The sequence below is a fragment of the Stegodyphus dumicola genome, chromosome X2 (genome assembly GCF_044657685.1).
Source record: "Stegodyphus dumicola isolate Sdum_Otavi_A_Nest chromosome X2, ASM4465768v1".
Classification (NCBI taxonomy): domain Eukaryota; kingdom Metazoa; phylum Arthropoda; class Arachnida; order Araneae; family Eresidae; genus Stegodyphus; species Stegodyphus dumicola.
In genome coordinates, this window is record NC_140781.1 from 26602082 (window position 1) to 26623787 (window position 21706).

The window sequence follows — 21706 nt, forward strand, 5'->3', positions numbered from 1 at the left end:
AAGAACATACATCCCTCTTCAGATGAACTAGAAAACGTGTGTGAATCATCAGAAAATGAAATTGTTGGCTTATTAAAACTTGCAAAATCAATCGGAGGTGAAGGTTTTATAGACAAGGCTATTGAGGACGTTCAAGATTTATTAGCGGAAGAAGAAACTGACGAAGCAGATTTGATGGAAATGGCAACTGAAGCCGTAAATCAAATCAGAATCAATTCTGAGAACACTAGCACTGATGAAGATAGTGCAATTAATAATTTAACATTAAATAATGAAAAGAAGGCCTAAGCTTAGCTGAAAATCTCAAATCATTTTTCTCGAGTACAGAGCTTTTTGCTGAAATAAGACGAAAATTAAAAAGGGAGTTGTAAAACTGTCTAGCTCCATATTGAGAAATTTACATTGACCCGGTAAGAACGAATAAGCAAATAAAATTACAGATTTTTTAAAGATGGAAGAAAATGCCAGAACGTTAAATGAAGAAACAATTCTGAAAGTGAAAGCGATCTCATTCCACTGAAAAAATATTCTCGGTTGATTACACTGAGCAATGACAACGAAGAAATTAATTACACTAAAGTTGCGTTAAATTAAAATATGTAATATTTATTGTTCTGTGTTGTATATACATCTATATATTTAATAAAAATGAAGAGTTGTTTATGTAGAATTAAAAAAATTGTTTTTAATAAGTTTTCGGAACGTAACCCCTCTTTTTATACTAGCTCTGGGTCTCATACAACATGGTTTCACACAACACGCCATTTTCTAGGAACCTATCTACCGTGTTATACGAGGGTTACCTGTATGTGTTTGTAAAGTGAAATAAATTGAATATTAGGATATTAAATGAAGTTGGATTTCGAGTCAAAACACTTTTAGCCAACAGATAACAATACGTAAAAAGAACTTTTGGGTTCTCCATTGTTAGCACAGCACTGAATCAAATATTTTGCCACAGTGCATGCTAGCATTATGCAGCATCAGCAGAAAAGACGGTTTTTAAACATCTGTCTCAATCAAGGCCATTCCTTATCAGCAGCACCCATGATCAGCTGAGTGGTAATGTCACTGAACACTAGTGGTTCGGTCCGGGTTTTGAAATACAGCAAATGGACTGGCTTCATGGGCACTTTCATGGTTTTGTAATGTGTATGCAAACCAGTTTCCCTTAGAAAGTCCTCCATGAAGGCATACCTTCCCTTAGGCAGATAGCCCTCCAGTGCCTCGCTGATGTTAAATAAGCAAAACTGAACCTTATGAGCAGTAACAAAATAATGAGAAGAAAATGCTTCGATTCGAGAAACTACCAGACTGTTTAGATGGCACAATATTATTTCCAAACTCGGGACAACATACCTTTTACACCTCCTTTTGCAATTCTTGAGAATGACAAATAATACACATTCATATTAAAAAAAAATAATTTTAGCCATTCCTCCAAGCAGCTGCAATTTTGCTTTTAGATTTATACAATAAAGAAAATTGTTATTTGCTTAGAAATATAATGTACATTCAACTTGGAATAAAAGGAACTGTATTAATGATTTAGGATCTATACATATTTTACTTATTACAATTTTACATTTTATTCATGAGAAAAATTAATATACTCTTTTTTTTTTTTTTAAAAAAAAAAGAGTATATTAATTTTTTAAAAAAAAAAAAAAAAAGCTTCCTTTAAAATATTTCTTTTTATCAAACTGTTCACATCAATTTATCCCATTTCTGTCACTGAAAGAAGAATAAATATTACCAAATATTAGGAAAATATTTGGTGATAAATTTGATATGAGCAAAGATTCCTTGATCCTTTCTAAGTATAAATTCATTTAAGTTTCAGTAACTAATATTTCAGAAGACATTATCCTACTCCAGGTTTTTCAGTTTCGATTTATCAAAGCTTAACTGCAAGTTCTTCATATGGGTAACTTTCAGGATTGATCATTTATTACAACTTATATCTCTAAAAATTACACTTAAATTTCCTACATAATATAAGTTAATTTTAAAATCAAGTATATTAATTTCGGGTCATTGGGATATATTGAAACCATTCCTTACATATCCACATATGAATTGTTTATCCATGAATACTCATAAAAGGAACTTGAAAGGTGATATATTTATTGTACTTTTTCCTTTTTACATTGCACCAAAATATTTACTTAAGATACACAAATTTTTCATCCCAGTCAAATCAAGCTAACGCATAAAAAATTTCCAAATTTTGCAAACTATGAGAGATTTTATCTTTATAACAACGTAATAAAATAAGGATTAGATAGTCAAATTATTGCTTTACAGTCTTTAAATAAAAGGTGATCGGATTTCTCTGAAACAGATTCTAAACCACTATTTACAAAGTTTTGAGATGGATTTAAGAGTTGAATGGGAAACGAAAGCACTAACCTACAAAAATCATATCAACATTGATCAAGGAGAAGCTTTTAATAATACAGCAAAATACTTACGAGTATACATAGTCAGAAACCAAGGAATAGCATACAGCTGTAAAAAAGAGAAATTAAGCTTAGAAGAAAGAATAAGAAATAATTAAGAATATGAATAAAGAAATTATAACCTTAACTGTTGCATTACTTTAATATTTTTTCAATTTCATTGCTCCACTCAATATGCATGTTATCATGTGTTGGTCTTTTAGTGAATGATATCATGAATGAACAGGCACGATGGAAAGGCAATTTTGATTTTTTATTGCAGCACAAATATTGTAACACTTGACAGAAAAAAGAAAAGTAATTTCATAAGAAAAGAGCAAAATAAAGCTCTAGTAGTAATAAATTTCTGATTAAATCCTTATAGAAACAGAAAAATATATTGCAGATGCTATCCTAACAATATTGAAAATCTTGTAGAATATCATTTAAGTTTCTAGTCCATTACTTTATGTTAATTTCCTTTTCTGTCAGTGTCATTTCCATTTCACTGCCTGAATGTAAACGTTTAGTTTGTGCAATATTCAAATTAGGTAGAAAGAAGGACATATTTAAAGGAAGGTCTTGAAGGGTTAAATCAGAGGATGGTCTGGCTGCTTTAAGGCAACATGGCTAACTTTGATTCTCTAGTGATCAGTATTCTGCAGCATTGAGTTATTCTTATCATTAGGTTTGGTTACATCAACTTCGGTCAGAGCCAGCTTGCATGCTAGTTATACTGCGAAGCCATTAGGCTATACATAAATTTCATTAGTTTTAGCTCCTCCATAAAATTTGATTAAAAGACTTTTGTAAGCATGAGTTGGTATCATCTGTTAACCTTTACTTGGATTAATAAAGGGTCTTTTCTTTGTGGCACTTACAAGACATAATGAAAATTCACTACTTGTCTTTTAGCGTTCTGGTCAAATTTTATGCTACCTAAGACGGCCAGACTCTATAAATTCATTAAAAATTTAAAACAACAAAGTTTAAAATGCATAATAAAACTGCAAACTTACTCATTAAGCTAAGTTCAAAATGCAAGAATTTTTACAGTCAAAGCTAGGTTGCGAATTAATATTATTTACAGCTTCTACTCCTGTTCTTATTTAACTGTCAATGTTCGGCATAGCAGAAAGAAAACAGATTATGCAAATCTCCTGGTAAAATCATTCAGAACAACTTTGAAATACATTTCTGTCTCTAGAATATTTTAAAATAACAAAAATAAATAATAAATGCTGACAAATATGGCAAGATTTATCTAACTTGAGTATAAAATCTGTTTTCAAGGGTAAAAAATTTAATTTGAAATCTCAGGCTTTACATAAGGTATCTGCAAAATTTAATGGAAATTAACACAATTATACAAAATAAATTATCTACTTCCAACCAAAAGTCAAAAATCTCAAATGTTGGAAAGGAAAGAATACTTTCGAAATAAAATAATATGCACTTCAAAGGAACAATTACACTGGCCATCAAAATTAAAAGATATTGACAGAAATAAAACATCACTTAATGAAAAATTAATAATAGAAATTTAAACAAAAGCATTAATTAACATAAATTACAATGTGTGGCAGTTGATTAATTCCCAAAATATTGAAATTAAAACCAAATTTATGGAAACTGAAAAATAATTCAAAAATTAAGTCACTTCTTGTAGAAAAATGTTTTCTTTTATATGCTGCATGGTCACCTATGACAGATATGCGTACCTCACATCTTGATTTCATGGACCAAAATGTTCATCAAGTCTTGTGGAACTTTATGCCACTCTTCTAAAAGTGCACTTCTCAGCTTCTGGAGGGTCAAGAGAGGAATTCGCCAGCTAAAATTTACCGAGACATCCCACAGATGCTCAGTCAGGTTCAAATTGAGTGAATAAGGTGGCCAATCTATTCAAGTGATATCTTCAAATTACAAGTATTTTGATACAGTCAAAAGTCGTTAATTCGGACATCCATAATTCGGAATGATCTATAATCCGGACCTCAAAACTAAAAACTTTCTGCGCATGCGCCGCGTTGACACATGCGCATAGGCGTTTACACATGCGCGTAAAACCTTTTACGACTGCGCATATGAGTGTGCGCAAGTGCAGAATACGTTTTCGCGTGCGCGTTTTATGTACAATGGACGTATAAGCTAAAATTATCTAATTATCTATTTCAGTTAATGTTGATGATTACGTTGTTCCTTAATTTTCGAATTGGATCCGGCTTATTATTTTTTGCAGACTGTAAGAGCAATTTTATAAAAGTAAGCTAAACTTTCGATTATATCAAATAGAATTCCCGATATATATTTGTTAATATGTAAAGGATCTAAAGCGAAAGTATGTTTTGAAATCCGAAATCTGTTTATCAATTTCACGCTGCTCGGCGGGAGGGGGGGGGAGACGCCACATGAATTGGAAGTTGATCTGTCAGCACTATCCTTATCTTTAGCGCAGATGTTTTTATTTTATTTGGCTTATAATTCCTTACCAAATGTAGTATTTCATCTCAATATGCTCCATCTTTGATATGATTTAAAACAAGTTCCTCGTCATTATAATTCGCTTCCGATAGCGAAGAAAAGTAAGAGGTTATTGAAAACGAAAAAATTTCGATTGACAAATTAGTCGGTGTTCTCGACACAGGAGGATTATAGGAGTTGAACAGCGGAACTTTGTAACTGAACAAGAAATTATGTCTGTTTAATAGAATTAGAGAAAGTATTATCACATGAAACGAAGCAAAACTTAAACAACTTACATTGAAAGAAATGTTTAATAAAGTAAACAAATAAATATTAAGCTTTTTCTTTTTGCAAATTTTGATACCCTTTAGATCATAATTGTTCTTTATTTCATAAATTACAGTTTCATATTTTTAATTTTAGAATTTCTGCATGCCATCTTACGAGATTTAAACTGATGATCTATAATCCGGAAAAATCGATAATCCGGAATCGCCGAAGTCCCGACGAGTCCGGATTAACGACTTTTGACTGTACCACATAAGCTCAATGTGGCCAATAGCAAAAAGTCTGGACCAGCAGCAACCCTAAACAGCCTAAACTGGGGCTACAATACCTCATCCACACATCCCAAAGTGGTAACAGAAACTCCTTGAAAGATATGCAGCCATTTGTCATGATTCCTCCCCAAAACATTAAACCGTTGTTGCATAAATGGGATATTTCACAGACAAGGGATGGCAAGTTGTATGTTCCTTCCTTCCTCTAGATCAAAACACACCTCGAATCATTGTTTAGATTATTTCTGGACTCGTGGGTAAACAATACTCAGACCTAGTTATCTTGGCTCCATTGAACATGATGACAGCACCAGTTTAAATGGGCCCCTCTGTAAGGTGAAGTGAGTGGGACACAAATCATTAGTTTTCTCGCATACAGTCCAACTTCGTTAAGCCTTTGTGCAGCAGATGATTTGAGTTCCTGTGGCAGGAAGGTCTCATACCAAATCTCTTGTAGTCGCTTAGTGGCTTCTTCAAGCTGATGACAACAGAAAACGGTCTTCTGATGTAGTTGTTGCTCTTGGTCACCTTTGACAAGGCTGCCTATCAACTGATTTAGTGCTCAAAAAGCGGCTACAAACTCTTGATATGACACTCTGAGAGACAGTCAAATCTTGGGCAACCTCCATTTGTGTTTGACCTCCCTTGATTCTATCAATTATTTGCAACATTGGACATTCACTTAAATGATGCCTTTGAGCCATACCTACTGAATATGGATCACTCTCAGAAGCCACATTTACTTTAAAAAACATTACAGACCAGAATTCCAACATGCGTCTTTGCGCACCACATTGTCAGTCACCAAATTTGCCGGCACTAATGCATACATGGACTTAAAATTTGGTGCTCAGTTGTATTTAATTAATATAAATAATTACAGCTTTGGGTAATGGTTGCAACATTAACTTCTTGAGCATATTTTTTCTCAATATCCTTTAATTTTGATGACTAGTGTATATTGCAATACAAAGATGTTTTTTACAGGAGAATATAAAAGGGGAAAACCCTTTAAAGCTGCGTACTGTTTCTCAATTTGATTACATCAATATCAAAGATTCCTTCAAGACTTCTCATGTACCTACCTAAGCACACACACCAGATGTTAACAGGCTTTTTTCCTCTTCTCGTCAGAGATCATGACATATACCTTTCTCATCGAAAGTTTCAGCGTTTTAAATAGAACAAGAAAACGTAAATGCCGAACAACTAACAATCATTGCACAACACAGTAGAGCTTGTAACGTATGTTACATATGGCAGTACTACTAAAAAAAAAACGGTCACTCTCCCAAAACAAAGAAGTTTGTTTAAATATAATGCACATTAATTCATTAATTAAAAAATACTCTTGGCTAAACTGCTGTATTGTAACAAACACTTAAAATTCCCTTCAACATGAAGACAAGTGAAGATGAGAAATTTCTATGGGCATTAATAACTCTGAGCTCATACAAATAATATTTAAACATCACTTAAAGTTTCATAAGCTATTTTTAATTTGCGAAAACGGAGTAAAATTTTTTATTGCATTAAACTGAAACTATAAAACAAAAAATTTTTTTCAAGTATGCATTTGTCTATTTTCCTTAAATTTTTTTTTTTTTTTTTTTTTTGCAAAAATGAAACTGTACTTAAAAATGGATATCATCTATCGAGATAGAAAATCATACATGCGGACATTATTGAGAACACAAGGAAATCAACATGCAATAAATATAACATTTAAATGTATCATAATATTTTGAATTAAAGCAACTGGAAAACATTTAACAAAATTGTCTTCTTGAATTATTCCATTAAAGTTTCTTAGAATTTACATTATTTCAACATTTTTTAGTCATAGCTATGTCAAGAAGCAAATGCAATTAAAAACTTAAAGAATAACTTTTAATTTGCATTTAAGCAGAAACTGTTCAGAAATCTTTTTGAAAGAGTCGATCTTAACAGTTACCTATGCAATAAAAAAGTATTACAGATAAAATATTTAAAATTATAGACTGTGGAGACCATTATAGTTAATCTGTTACACACCATGATTAGAAATATAAAAATAAATAAGGATAGAAAAATTCCAAGAATTCTAAATGCTGAAACTGAGGTTAAACTTGCTGATGAAGATAAATTTAGTACCTTCCATTTGGATAATAAATTAATAGCATGAAGAAGACTCCCCCCAAAAAAAGGATTTTAAACACAGGATTTAGTTTTAAAAGTAAAACACTGTGAAAGAGTTATGATATAAGTGTATAAATTTGCAGCTGGAGCTCTATCTTGAGTTTACTGATAATATTATGGATCACAACAAATGTACTGATCCATTGAAATCAGATATTATCGACGCAAAGTAATGTTAAATTTTATAAAGACACTGATCTTAAGCACACTGCTTTCAATATAGCTATGTTTCACTAAAACATTACACAAATTAAAATTTTTCTTTATAAAAGAAAATTAGCTTGTGATTATGTTTGAGGACCTTATTTTTTTACTTAACAGGTATTACACAACATTTATATTAAATTGAAATTCTATTATTTTTATCAAATTCACCAAAAATATTTTATTTACATAAAAAATTACACAAGATGCGAAAACTTCATCTTGCTGGTATTACAATTTTACTGTGTAATCTTCATGAAGGCATCAGTGTGACATACTTCTGTGGGACACCATAAAATACTGAATGGAAATGTGATATCAGCTACTGGACACATACAAGAAAGATATTTTATTAAATTATATAAATATTAATAAATAAATAAATAAATAGAGTTGGTCCCAACAGAAGAATTCACTTCACTGCCTCTGTCTCTTTTATAAAAGGAATTTTCCAGCTGCTTATGTAATTCAATGAAATTTTCTTATGTTTTTGTACTTCATCAATATTTATTATTAAAATTCCTCAGAGCTTTCCAGATGACCTAATATATTAAGGGCTTTAAAAGGGTACAAATGTATGAAAAATTTAAGTCTCATAGTTATGAAATAGTGCATATAGAATCAATTTTTACCAAGATTTTGAAACAATTCAGAGCTTTCCAGAAAAATAAGGATTTTCATTGAAACTTTACATTTCTGGCTGAACTTTCATGAATCTTACTTAAAGTTAACTAGTAAAAAGATATGGATTTTATTTGTAACATTTAACATCTATAATCAAGCAACTAATATACTTTTTCTGAAGGCTTGAAAATAACATTTTTAGGTAGGAAGTTAACTTATGAAATAGCAAATGAGAACTATTGAGCTATATTTACCATTGAAGCTTTTAGCAGCTGGGGAAGGTTTCTACAGAAAGATCCCTATGATTATTTTGCATCCGGAAATCTTACAACTCAGATGATGGGAACTGAAACTGGGGAAACTATCAATGTTTAGTAGTCTTATTTATTAAGCCATTAGACAGGGACATTATTAGTGATTATCACATCACTTTCACATTTTCGTGAAATACCAAAATTCATATTAAAAAATTCGTTAACCATACATTTAGTTTAAAATTTTAAAAGAAAGATATTAATACAGAAAACTCACTTCTGGAATGAACCCTATGTTATCCAAATGATTAGTCAATTCAGGATCATGATATGCAATTAAATGTGAAAATTTGGCAAGATATTCTGTTAAGAAAAAGCATTATTAAAATTCTGTTTTGGACACTAAACATATTTCATTGCAAACATTTTAACATCCAGAGTAAGAGATCCTAATAAAATAAATATTTTTGAGAAAATCAAAGAAAGTTGTAAATCAAATGTAAAAAAATTAAAAAATATTAGGCTTAATTAATGAAATTACCATAGTTTTCACAAGTTTCAGTAAATATATAACTTGATTTTAATTTATGGATATCAAAGCTCTTAACCATCTGAGAGAGCAACTTGTTTGAATTCTTAATTTTACAGCTTCCTGTACTTATTTTGTTTGAAAAACACATAATTATCTCCACATACATGAATTACTCATTGATCATTTCAATAGCAAAAGCTTTATAAATACACAAAAATTTAACAAAATTAGTTTTCCATTAGAAAATTTCCTAAAAATTCAAAATATTTCCAATAATGTCCCATACTTTCTTTCCTAATTTTTAAGTATGACTACTTTTCTCCATGTATGTGTTTCTGTTGAACGTAGAAAATGCCGTGGTTAACAAAACAAATATTTATTACTAAGTAATATGCAGAGATACACGCAGAGTTACATGCAGAGAAATACAAGCAAACAGACAGTGAAAACGTTTACAGAGGTCATATATATAACTTTATAACAGATCATGGTTTAACAAATCATAAACAAGACACAAGAAAACAACCAATCAAAAATAACATTAAGAATGGGATTAAGTTTCAGAAAAATTCGGACCTGACCAAAAGCTAATGAATATATTGGACGTGACAGAAAACTATACATCCTTTTAACCAGTAAGAATGCGATTACAAATATCTCAACAGTTTCACGTTACATGAAAATAAAATTTTAACTAAATAAGAACAGATCTGACATTCCACCAGACAGATTTCTTCGTTACTCCTATTACTAACGTGAAAAATAATAAACAAAGATTTACAGATAATTATTTCTTGCCCTTTCTAAATGAAAATTAAATATATATGTTCGACTATATTTATATCTTAAATACATATAAAATTCCATAGGCCCAGTGGCTAGCAGGTCGCGCAGTTGCACTACAGGTCCAGGGTTCGATTTCCAGGCTGGGTACAGTTGACTCAGCCTTTCATCCCTTGAGTGGGTTGATAAAATGAGTACCAAATTTGCTTGGGGACTAAACACTGGGGGTCCTGCAACAAGCTGACCACTTGTCTAAGACATATGATGACGCACTTTGGGATGCAAGGTCAAAAAAGCAGATTTCGGGACACTGCAGGCCGTGGCCCATTAGGACTGTTGCACCATTGTGTTTAATTTTCATAAGATTCCATTTTAAATATGCGAAAGAGTTACTTCATTTAAAAAGAATTCTAACTACTTTTGTCAAAGGAGATAATATACTAAATAATCTATTAGAAAATAATTTATATATAATTACAAAACATTTTTTTAAAACACAAATTATAAACATGTTTGAAAAGTTTTGTTTTAAACATTTTTAAAATTCTTTATTGCATTTATAGGATTATTTGAAATTTATTAATCATGAATTTAAATTTTCGGTTTTTGTGAAAAATTAGTTCTAAGTTTCTTACTTTTTGTCTCATATATATATATATATATATATATATATATATATATATATATATATATATATATATATATATATATATATATATATATTTGTCAGTTGAAATTGCACGAAAAAAGATATGCGAATTTAACATTCAATATTAAAAGAGAAATTTTAAATCAAATAATCAAAACAGAAAAAGTTTTAAATCATTCATATTACACTAGGACTTACAAGTTTTGCTTCTTGATAGATTTCATTTGAAAAAAAAAAAAAAAATCAAGTCTTTGAAAATAATCTCGAATCTAGTTTATAAAGGATTAAAAAGTGCTTATTTACACTCAAATCAACAATATTTTTATTTCGTTAAGACACTGTGTTCATGCCTTCAGTGTGAAAAGAACAGAATGCACTATTAGGAGGAGATAATCTAAACCCTTTCCCATTAAACCGAAACACCCGAGTCTGAGTATGCAATTACAGATATAAAGAAAATAATTACGAATGTCAATGAAAAAATGTCATAAAGGAGTAACATATCTTCTAAAACAACACATCCTGTACATGAAAAGATTTATACTTCATCCAATTATAATTTAGTTAAGTAGTTTAAACTTTAAACTAATTTCACGAAACTAATAATAAATAAACCTGAGCTAAAATAACACTCTGAATAATGATTATCAGAGCCGTTAAGGCAACAAGAATCTGCGTAATATTTGTGAATTTGCAAAACTAGTTTCGAAGATTCTATGTTTAAACTTTTGAAACTAGTCCTGCAAATTTATGAACATTATGCTAGTTCTTATTTTCTTAACACTTCCAATAATAGTATGTACTTGAGTCTCTAATTGAAATATTCAGAGAAAAAAAAATTTCCTCTATTCAAATAAACACGAAATTTGTCTATTACATTAATGTAACAACATTTCATACATTTTTTTTTTTTTTTTTTTTGCAAAAATTTTCACTACTCTTCTTCTTGCAAGTTATAGGCACAAATTACTTTAAATGAATTTATCATCAAAGAGAAATACTGTACCTTGAATAACAGCTGAATTATCTTTCAAGAAAAAATTATACAGGTATTTAGGAATGAAGGATGACAAGCATGCATATGCAAGAGCTAAACATAAGAGAACAAAGAGAACTGAGAATTACAATACGCACACTATGAAATAACGTAAATATAATACTGAATGTGAATTTGAAAAAAAAAAAAAAAAAAAAAATCATCATATGAATCAAATATTCTATTCTATAATAATAAAAGCAAGTGTAATGTGTCTGTCTGTCTGTCTGACCGAGCTCTCCAGCCAAATCTATCGCACGCAGGGACCTGGAATTTTTTATACGGAAGCACAAAGGGGCTGGCCACCAGACCTCGAAGCCCGATTTTCGATTTTTGAATTAGAAAAATTTAAAAAAAATTATTTATAATTAATTAATCACGGTTTTTTTGACTCACTGATATTATTATTTGTTTTCAAATAACGTTCGATTGTAACAATTGATTTCTTTATTCTAGCGTTAGTTTGCTGTTTTGACGATACATTAAATCGATTAATTACAATTCATTTCTTTTTTGTAGCTTGTGGGGGGGGAAGAGAGAGAGACAGTCTACATGTCCTACACTACTATTCCTGCGCTATTCACTTATCTGCATTTTCTAAATGCACGGGCAACGCCGGGCGGGTACACCTAGTAAGAAATAAAAATAAGATTATTTCATGCAGTTACGTAATTATAAAATGGTAGATCACACATTTACTCACAAAAACTACAAAATCTTTCATCCGATATGACATTACTATATTTAATTCCATTAACTTTGTTTTTGTCATTAATTTAAAAACAAAATTATTAAGGTCTTCTTAAAATGGCCTAGGGATTTTTGCATGCTCTTTAATGACTGCACCCACTAATCATAATAAAAATCTAATAAAAACACCAACAGCTACTGTACATTTTCCCTAAAAAGTAGTTGACAATGAAAATTACTAATAAAGTAATATTAAAATTCACACAGCATTATAATTTTGGTTCAAAAGTTATTGTTATATAATCAATTCAACTTTAAATTGTTTTGCGTTTATTTTTGCAAATTATATTAATAAATTTAATATACACACTTTTGAAGCATAAAGAAGTAAAACATTCTAATTTTTTATATACATGAACCTTTTGCTTGCATGTTATGATAAATAAGAATTTACAGTCAAAACCATCTCAAAAGTTTATTTTGAAAATTCATCTGAGAATTTCATAAATGAAACACACACACACACACAAAAAAAAAAAAAAAAAAAAAAAAAAAACTTTAATTTGTATTTTAGCAAGCCTTGAACTTAAAGATGTATGCTTTTGTAATACAGTACAAAGTCCAAAACCTGAATATCTAATTTCCAGGCTCCCAAACCACCAGCCAAAAAATAAATAAAATAATAAAAAATGTTCTTCTCCCTTATAAAATTTAGGAGTGGAGAATATAATAATCAAAAGAAACAGCTGTGATTATTCCTGCATGTCACTTCCGAACACTTGCTAGCCAATAATAAACCTATCGTTTGACTTAGGCTGGCCAGGATTAGAGTTTCAGACCTTGAGTGGTTGTAGGCGGAGGGTCGGTGCTATGCATTTTGCTGCCCTGTGCAGTCTCTGCAGGTACTAAATACTATTGTTCAGCATCTTCCTAAATCCAGAAAAATTTACCACCCCAATTTCTGCTGTCCAGTGCTTTCCATTAATTTAAAAACTTTGTTATCCCTGATTTTTGAAACTCAGTGCTCCTTTAAAATCTAACATTTTTACCACCTGGTGTTGCTCTAGTGCTGGCCCTGTTGTAGAATCAGTATCATCTATATAAGGAGTGGCCAAAAAGTTGATCGCGATCAACAGGGTAATTTTGATCTATCATCGATCGCTCGCAATGACTGGAGTGGAATTCAGTGTACAATGTACTTTGAAGGAATTGTAGAAGGCAAAATCTTTTAGCAATAATATAAAGCATTCTGGGAATTTGCCGAGGTCATAAATTCCTAGAATTCTGACAGCCTGACACTGTGATCTCCACCCTTAAAGTGCAATACATTTTGACTAATGTCACCAGATACAATGCAGGAATGCAACTGTTAGGGCTCAACTCATCGAAGAACACAGTCAGTTAGCTTGAATATTTGGTAGTGACATACGGTAGCCTCTTTTCTTTTGTATTAACAGTATTATTATTAATCAATATTATTTATCCTCAGTGATCACTTTGGGTTTCAGTTTTTCTTCTGTTTAAAATATAATGCTTTTCTTAAATATCTATTTACTTGATAAGTGAACATTCTCGGCAACAAATCTCTAAACTGCAGTTATTACATTGAGAGAAAAATAAGAAACAGTATTACAAATATATAAGAATAACAATAATTCTATTTAAATTAAGATTTCCGTATTCAAGCCATAATAAATACATTGACTTTAACATACTTCTTGTAAATTTAAATATACCTTTATTAGATTTTAAAACACTTGTATTGCTGTGTCTGATCATAGTATGAAGTACTGTTATCATTTCTCTCAATGTAGCTGCAGTTCATGAGTTTTTAATTTTCTAGAAAAATATTTAATTCAATATTTATTCTTTAAATTGTCATATTTCTTTGCTTTCTATAGTATGCCCATGATGTACATGAGTAGTAAACCGAAGAAATCGAAAACTTATCACTTCAATGAAGAATGGGAACTCGATTACTTTTTCACAATGTTGAATGATAAATGTTGTTGTTTAATATCAGTAGCCATTGCTAAAACGGGTAATCTGGAGAGACATTTTTTAGCTTTACATAACAAGTATCAAACAGATTATCCACCAAACTCTGAACAGAGAAAACACAAAGTTAGGGATCTTAAAACTCAATTAACAAATCAAAAAAAGTGTTTTTAAAAAGCCAGGGGTTGAAGTCACAAGTAGTAACTACTGCATCATTCAAAGTAAGCTATCTCTTAGCAAAAAAAGGTAAGCCATTTTCCGACGGTGAATTTGTAAAGGAAATTTATTTTAGAAATGTCATATTCACTTTTTAACAATTTTCAGAACAAGAATGAAATTGATGTTGCAATTCAAGATCTACAATTGTCTCGAAACACAGTGATGCGATGAGTGGGAATGCAAAAGAGCAGTTATATAATGATATTAATAATCTTGTTATTCCCTTCAGTGTGATAAACCGACAGATATAAGTGATATGGCACAATTACTTGTTTCGGTTCATATGTTTTTAAAGGATTTTAGATCTAAAGAAGAATTGTTGGGTATGATTTCTTTAAAGGAAAGGACTAGAGGTGTAGACATATTCAAAGCCTTTAAAAACTTGCTGAATGATTTGAAAGTACCACTTTTAAAGTTAATCTCAATAATAAGGTGCAGCTGCAATGATAGGTAGCATAAATGGATTCATAACCCTATATCAAAAGGAAGATGAATTCCTGCCTTTAAGCTATCACTGCATAATTCACCACCAAGTGATAGCTAGCAAGGGACTAAACACAAAAGAGGTAATGGATATAGCATTTAAAATTGCTAATTCAATTCGAGGAAGTTTCCTCAAACGGCGTCTCTTCCAACTGCAGCTCGACAAAGGCCAACCTGAATTATTACTACATACCGATGTCAGATAGCTAAGCAGAGATAAATTTTTGCAGCGATTTCATGATTTATTGCCTGAAATTATAGATTTTCTTCACGAACAAGATGGAAACTGTGAAAATTTAAATGATGAAACTTGGTTTAGTGATTAGCATTTCTTACTGATTTTAGTTCAATATAAAGTCATTTAAATTTATAATTTCAATATAAAAATAAAACAGTAACTGATATGATCAGCTGCATAGACAAAAACAAAATTTGTTTTGCTAATACAAGATCTGCAACAAAATAATCTAAATCATTTTCCAAATATAGCAGATAACCTACAAATAAAAAAAAATATTAATTATAAGATAAACAAATATGTTGCGGAAATTTAAAAAGTAATTGAAGTGTTTAACATAAGGTTACAGGATTTTGAAAAATTTAAAGAAATTGTGGAATTTATATCTTTTTCTTTTAAAAAAGATTTAAGTGTGAAACGCATTAGACAAAAAATTTCAGACATATTTCATGTGGATCAAAAAGCAATAGAAAATGAAATTATAATTTTACAAACTAGCTTAATCTTACAAATTTGAAAATTTTTTAAAGACCCAAAAATTTGAAGATTTTTGGAAATCTGTCAACCGAAAAAAACATCTCAGTATCACCAAATGTAGTGAATATACCTATTCTTGTTTTGGATCTACATACCTATGCGAATCGGCATTTTCACACTTGAAACTAACGAAGACTAAACAACGTTCTGTCATGAGTGATTCCCATACTGAAGATTTATTATTATTATCTTTGTCAGGATATACACCTAATTATGATTCTTTGGATAGGGACATGCAAACTCAGTCTTCCCATTGATGTTTAGGCAACAAAGTAAATTCCAAACCCATCTTTATCTGTAGCTATTTTGAATTAATAAATATTGTTAATAATTATCCATGTTTTTTTTTTTTTTCCCTTTGACATGAGTTTTTGGGTAGTGTTAAAGATCCCCAAAACGGCAGTAGGGGTCATTTAGACCCCTGAACACTTTTGACCGTTGATTACTTTTGTTTTATTGGAAGAAATCGTTTTAAATTTTTTGAATTTTCCTAAATAGATAACAAATATTTGTAAAAAAGATTTTCAGCATTCTAGGTTAGTTAGTTTTTGAAATATTGGCATGTATTCACAAAATGGCGGACCGGGGGTCATTTTGACCCATTTACTTTTACTTCCTGTTTCTGCTCGAGGCATTGTTAAATAACACATGAAAAACATTCCCTGATAAGAAAAGGATTTTTTGATTGCATTCATACTACTCGGGGATAAAAACCTGGGTGGTCTCACTACTTTGTAATGTCTACATAAGTTGTACCTTTGTTGCAATTAGCTATTTGAAGGAAATACTGCAAGGAAGGTAGATGCAGGGTTTCTCATGCTTACATTTCTTTTCAGAAATAGTTATTTTTACAACTGTATTTTCCTGTTTGTTAGTTCAGCTTACTTACTGCAGGTGATAACAGTTAGGACATATGTTTTCTTGGTAATCTCAAATCAGTATTTTGGTACATATGAATTCTGCCATCAAGTTCATTACCACCTTTCCTTCACGCTGTGAGAATCATATGCTAAAATATATTCCCTAACGTTTTCTGATAGTCTGGTATTTTTCAACTTTTACAAAATATGTCTAATAAGCGGAAAAGAGGTCTTATAGATGAAGAAATTAAAAAATTGTTGCAGGAGCTATCTGAAAATGAGTCTGACACAGGTGAAATTGATAATTTTTCTGTAGAACCTGAAGACAAATTCCAGACACAAACTATTAGTGAATCAGAGGACAGTGAAGTAAATGAAGAAGAATTTGGTAGAAATAAACGAGCAAAAACGGATCAGGGTATTTGCAAAACTGTTTTTACAGCTCCTGATAACACTATGTGAAATGAAATAGATTTAAAAAATTCAGTGTGCGGCCATGTTCCTGCTTATAATGTTCTAAAAGAAACAGCAGGACCAACATCTTTGCAAAGAATCGTGTTTCTGAGAACAAAGTGTCTAGTGCTTTCAAGCTTTTTATTGATAATATCTTCCTGCACATAAAGAAATGTACAGAATCCGAAGCTCATCGGCAACTTGGAAATAAAGACTGGAGGTTATTTCTGGCCGAGTTAGATGTTTTTGTCATGCTATTATTGTATGTTCGAGGAGTAATAGGAGCAAAGGGCTTAGATTTATATTCCTTGTGGTCCGAAGGATGAGGAATACCATTTTGCAAAGAAACTACATCAAGAGATAGATTCAAAGAAATAAAACGATTTTTAAGGTTAAATGAAAAGACAACAAGATCTACTCGATTACAGACTGATAAATTTGCTCTTGCATCAGACATGTGGAACAAATTTATTGAAAACTGCAAAATGTACTACTGGCCAGGACAAAATATTACAGTTGATGAACAATTATTCCCATCTATAGCTAGGTGTAGATTTACACAATATAAGTCTAATAAACCTCAGAAATTTGGAAAAAAATTTTGATTATCTGTCGATGTTGATACTAAATACCCCTTGAATGGATTTCCTTATTTAGGTAAAAATGAAACAGCAAATCCTCAATTACGTCTGTCTGAAAATGTTGTCATAAAATTAATGGAGCCACATCTAAACAAAGGAAGAAATATTATCACAGATAAGTATTTTACTAGCATTAAATTAGCAGAAATACTAAAATAAAAAATACAACTATGGTCGGCACAATGAAAAAAAAACAGAAGAGAAATTCCTACATCTTTGAAAAATATGCGTAGTAATCTTTATTCATCGACAATAGTGGAAATGATAATATCACACTTAACCATCTGTCAAGGCAACTAACTAACTAAATTTTACTGCTGCCCGTTCAACTAAGAACATTCATGGTACAGCTAATTCAGCCAGAATAGTCACCCGAAGATGACCTTTGACACACCTACCGGGCCTGGGGTCCCACATCCCCGAGTTATCCAGTAATTTAAAGCTCCCTCTGCTAAACGCTCAACGTTTAGCCAACCCACCGCTAAACACAGACCAGTCAAGACCACCGTCTCGGCTGGACCGAGACCACGGTGTGGTGGGCGATGACTGGCCGTTGATTGATGCTACCTGCTAGTACTACATGGATTGGCTAGCAATACCCTGGTGGAGGGGACTGACACCTCCCGGCCCATGAAGAGTAGGTATAGACTCACCCCATGGACCATCGGGAACCACGAAGTTCGAAAATTATATACCACTATGGCCGAGACTGCCTAGGTACAGATCCTAGCCAGTTCTATCAAGGCAAAAGAAACAAAAGTGTGTTTTTCTACAGAGCTCATTACATTCTACTGTAAAAAACTGAAGACAATCTCTCAAGAAATTGCCCAATTCAATAGCATTTTACAATGAAACAAAGTATAGTGTGGATATTCGTGATCAGATGTACCGAAAATATTCAGTTAAATCAACTTCTAGAAAATGGCCTGTACATATCTTTTTCAATATTTTGGATCACACAGCTTTGAATGCCTGGATAATTTATAAAAGTGTAACAGGAAACACCATTAACAGAAGAGATTTTCTACTGAAATTAGGAGAGGAGTTAAGAGTGGTACATATGGCTTCATAACTCCCAAAGATTCTTCCTGAGTCTTCAGAAAAAAAAAAAAAAAAAAAAAAAAAACTTGAAATGAAAATGAATACAAAGAGGAAAAAAAAGTGTCAAGTACAGAGATGCAATGGAAAATAATCTCAAAAATATTGTGCATCTTGTTCCAAAGTTGTGTGCGGAAAATGTACTGGAAAAATTGTTGAAAATTATTTTTATATCAACTGCATTAGTTCTTAATACGTATGTGTAATCTCTAATATTTTACACATCAAATAGAATTGAAAAGAAATGCTTTACATATTCCATTCCACTACACATATAATGATATAACTGAAACATCAGAGAACATTTCTCATTTCTGGATTTAGAGAGTGAATCATCCTCCGAGTAAGTACGTAAAAAAATATTTTTATATAAATTGTATTTTACTTTAATTAACATTAGTTTTAATTTGTGAAACCATTTATTTGAAATCAATTCTTATATCAAATTAATGAGTTATTTGAGTAATTGTAGTATGAACTAGTTGATCACCATGTACTTGATACATTTACAGTATTTTAAAAAGTTAATAAATTATCATGTGATATTAAACATAAATTATGAAATACATATAAAGTACATATTTGTGCCAATGCATGGCATTTAAAATTGTTTTACCGTTGTTATTTCAGTACTTTCATCGAAGGTTCAAAATGACCCCTTACTGCCATTCCAGTAGGTAAGATTTTCCCGCCATTCTAGTTTTAAGTAATTATTGTTGTTTTTTTAGGTAGGTAGATAAACATATCTATATTTCAGTACTAGGTATGCTCAGCGAGCTATTGATAGATTAGCAAAAATTAAGCCACATTATTCTTTCATGATACATTATCCTGGCCCAAAAAAATGTGAAACTGAAATATTGAAATCAAATTATGAGCCATACTGTGTATTTTTATAATGACTTTTTCATATTAAAGAACAAACAGTACAATTTATGGCAGTAGATAAAAAAAAATAAATTCCATTTTAAGTTAGTAAAAATCTATCTTGAAAAAGTATAGGAAAATCAAATTTTTTATGTGTACTGAATATACGGAATGTGGCCATTAAAAGTTGGGTCTGGAAATTCATTTTCTTCATGAGCCCATATCTCGAAAACTCAATAAATGATTTAAAAAATAATTTTGAACATATACCATATTTGCCGGCAATATAAGATGCACCCCTTTTCTATACACATTTTTTGAAGGATAAAACTTTATTACTGATCATTATAATGAATTTACAATATTTTAAATGTAAAGTTGAAGTAATACGTTCTGCAAATATTCAATCCATCTGGGAAATAACACCTTTTAATCTTCTTCATTAAAACCCACACACTCATCTCCATAGCTAAATGAAGAGTCACTTGAAGCTTCTTCTAAATCAACATCTGAGTCCTCATACAACAAATTGTCCTCTGTACCATTCAGTGCATTACTAATGCTACACTTCTTAAATGATTTAACCACTGTCTCTGTTTTCACAGCCTCCCTGAAGCTTTGACCCATTCACAAACTTGCAAAATGCTAGGCCTCTTCCTTTTTCCTGATGGTGTAACCTAAAAATTTGAAGACTACATCCAGCTGTTCCACTTCTCCTTCATGTTCCATGTGCAATCATACGTAGCTTGTATGCTATGTTATAGTAATGCCGACGTTGTTTTTCAGACATAACTTACCAACAAATTTAAGAAAACTGAACAGTAGAAATTCCACACACTTAAAAGTCATTCACAAAAACTGGAAAGTTTAAATGAACACAGTTGTGATCTTCGATGACAGCGAATGCACATTAACCGAACTCTGTGATTGTAATATTCCCACACTTCGCAAGGGAAAAAGAAAAAAAAAATCATATAACTCAGAATAGAGGAAATTTTCAGAAATGAATGTTATCTAAAACTGAGTATTAACGCATAAGATACACCCCGTTTTTCAGATCTATTTTCAAAGAAAAAAGTGTATCTTATATGCCGGCAAATACAGTATTTTACTTATTTACCCATACCTTGCTGAAATGCACCTTACACTGAAACACAGTGTATAAACATTGTATGTATTTTACACTCTTCTCCCCCTCCCCGTAGACTACACCTATGACAACAAGTTGATCACGACACATGTTTAAGAAACAAAGTAGATCTTGTACACACACACACACACACACACACACACACACACACACAAAAAAAAAAAAAAAAAAAAAAAAAAGGCCATCCCTGTTCTATATGATCTAAATAATAAGTGAAGTCCTAATGCTGCAATGTCTACATATGATTTAAAATCTGGAAATTTCCAGATTCACAGATGTCCCTACAATTCCATATTGTGGACTTTGTACATAATACAACACATTTACTTACTTCCCACAATGACATATAGATTCACTATGTTCCCTGGGGAACTAAGAGCAGTTTTTAAAGTTATAGTAAAATAATTTTATGTAATCTTTAAAAATTAGCATAACCTTTGCAGAATAGTTAGAAACATGTTTATGTTCTAAACATGAGATGGCCAGCTGATGACTCATAAGCCACATGCACGTAGTGAGATATTGTTTCCTGATGGCTGCTACAAAGTTTAGCAAAACTTAATAAACTACATGAAAAGATTATAATGGAAAAATTTAAAAAGTGACGTATGGATTTACACCCTTCATAGCACACTCCACATTCTTACAAGTACAGTCAAAAGTCGTTAATCCGGACTCGTCTAGACTTCAGCGATTCCAGATTACAGATCATCAGTTTAAATCTGGTAAGATGGCATACAGAAAT

General features: G+C 31.2%; 1 protein-coding gene across 3 annotated transcripts in view; it reads right to left on the minus strand.

Moving 5' to 3' along the window:
• The window catches only part of LOC118182946 (TBC domain-containing protein kinase-like protein), a 140853-nt gene that overhangs the window by 32040 nt on the left and 87107 nt on the right, over positions 1-21706 (minus strand). For 2 of the 3 annotated variants that reach the window (XM_035352329.2, XM_035352327.2), the window contains 3 exons: positions 11698-11781; positions 9005-9090; positions 2475-2511 (listed from right to left, as the gene is read on the minus strand). In XM_035352329.2, the coding sequence (XP_035208220.1) occupies positions 2475-2511; positions 9005-9090; positions 11698-11781 (207 nt within the window). The remainder of the gene's footprint in view (positions 1-2474; positions 2512-9004; positions 9091-11697; positions 11782-21706) is intronic. The other variant, XM_035352328.2, reaches the window with a different exon arrangement.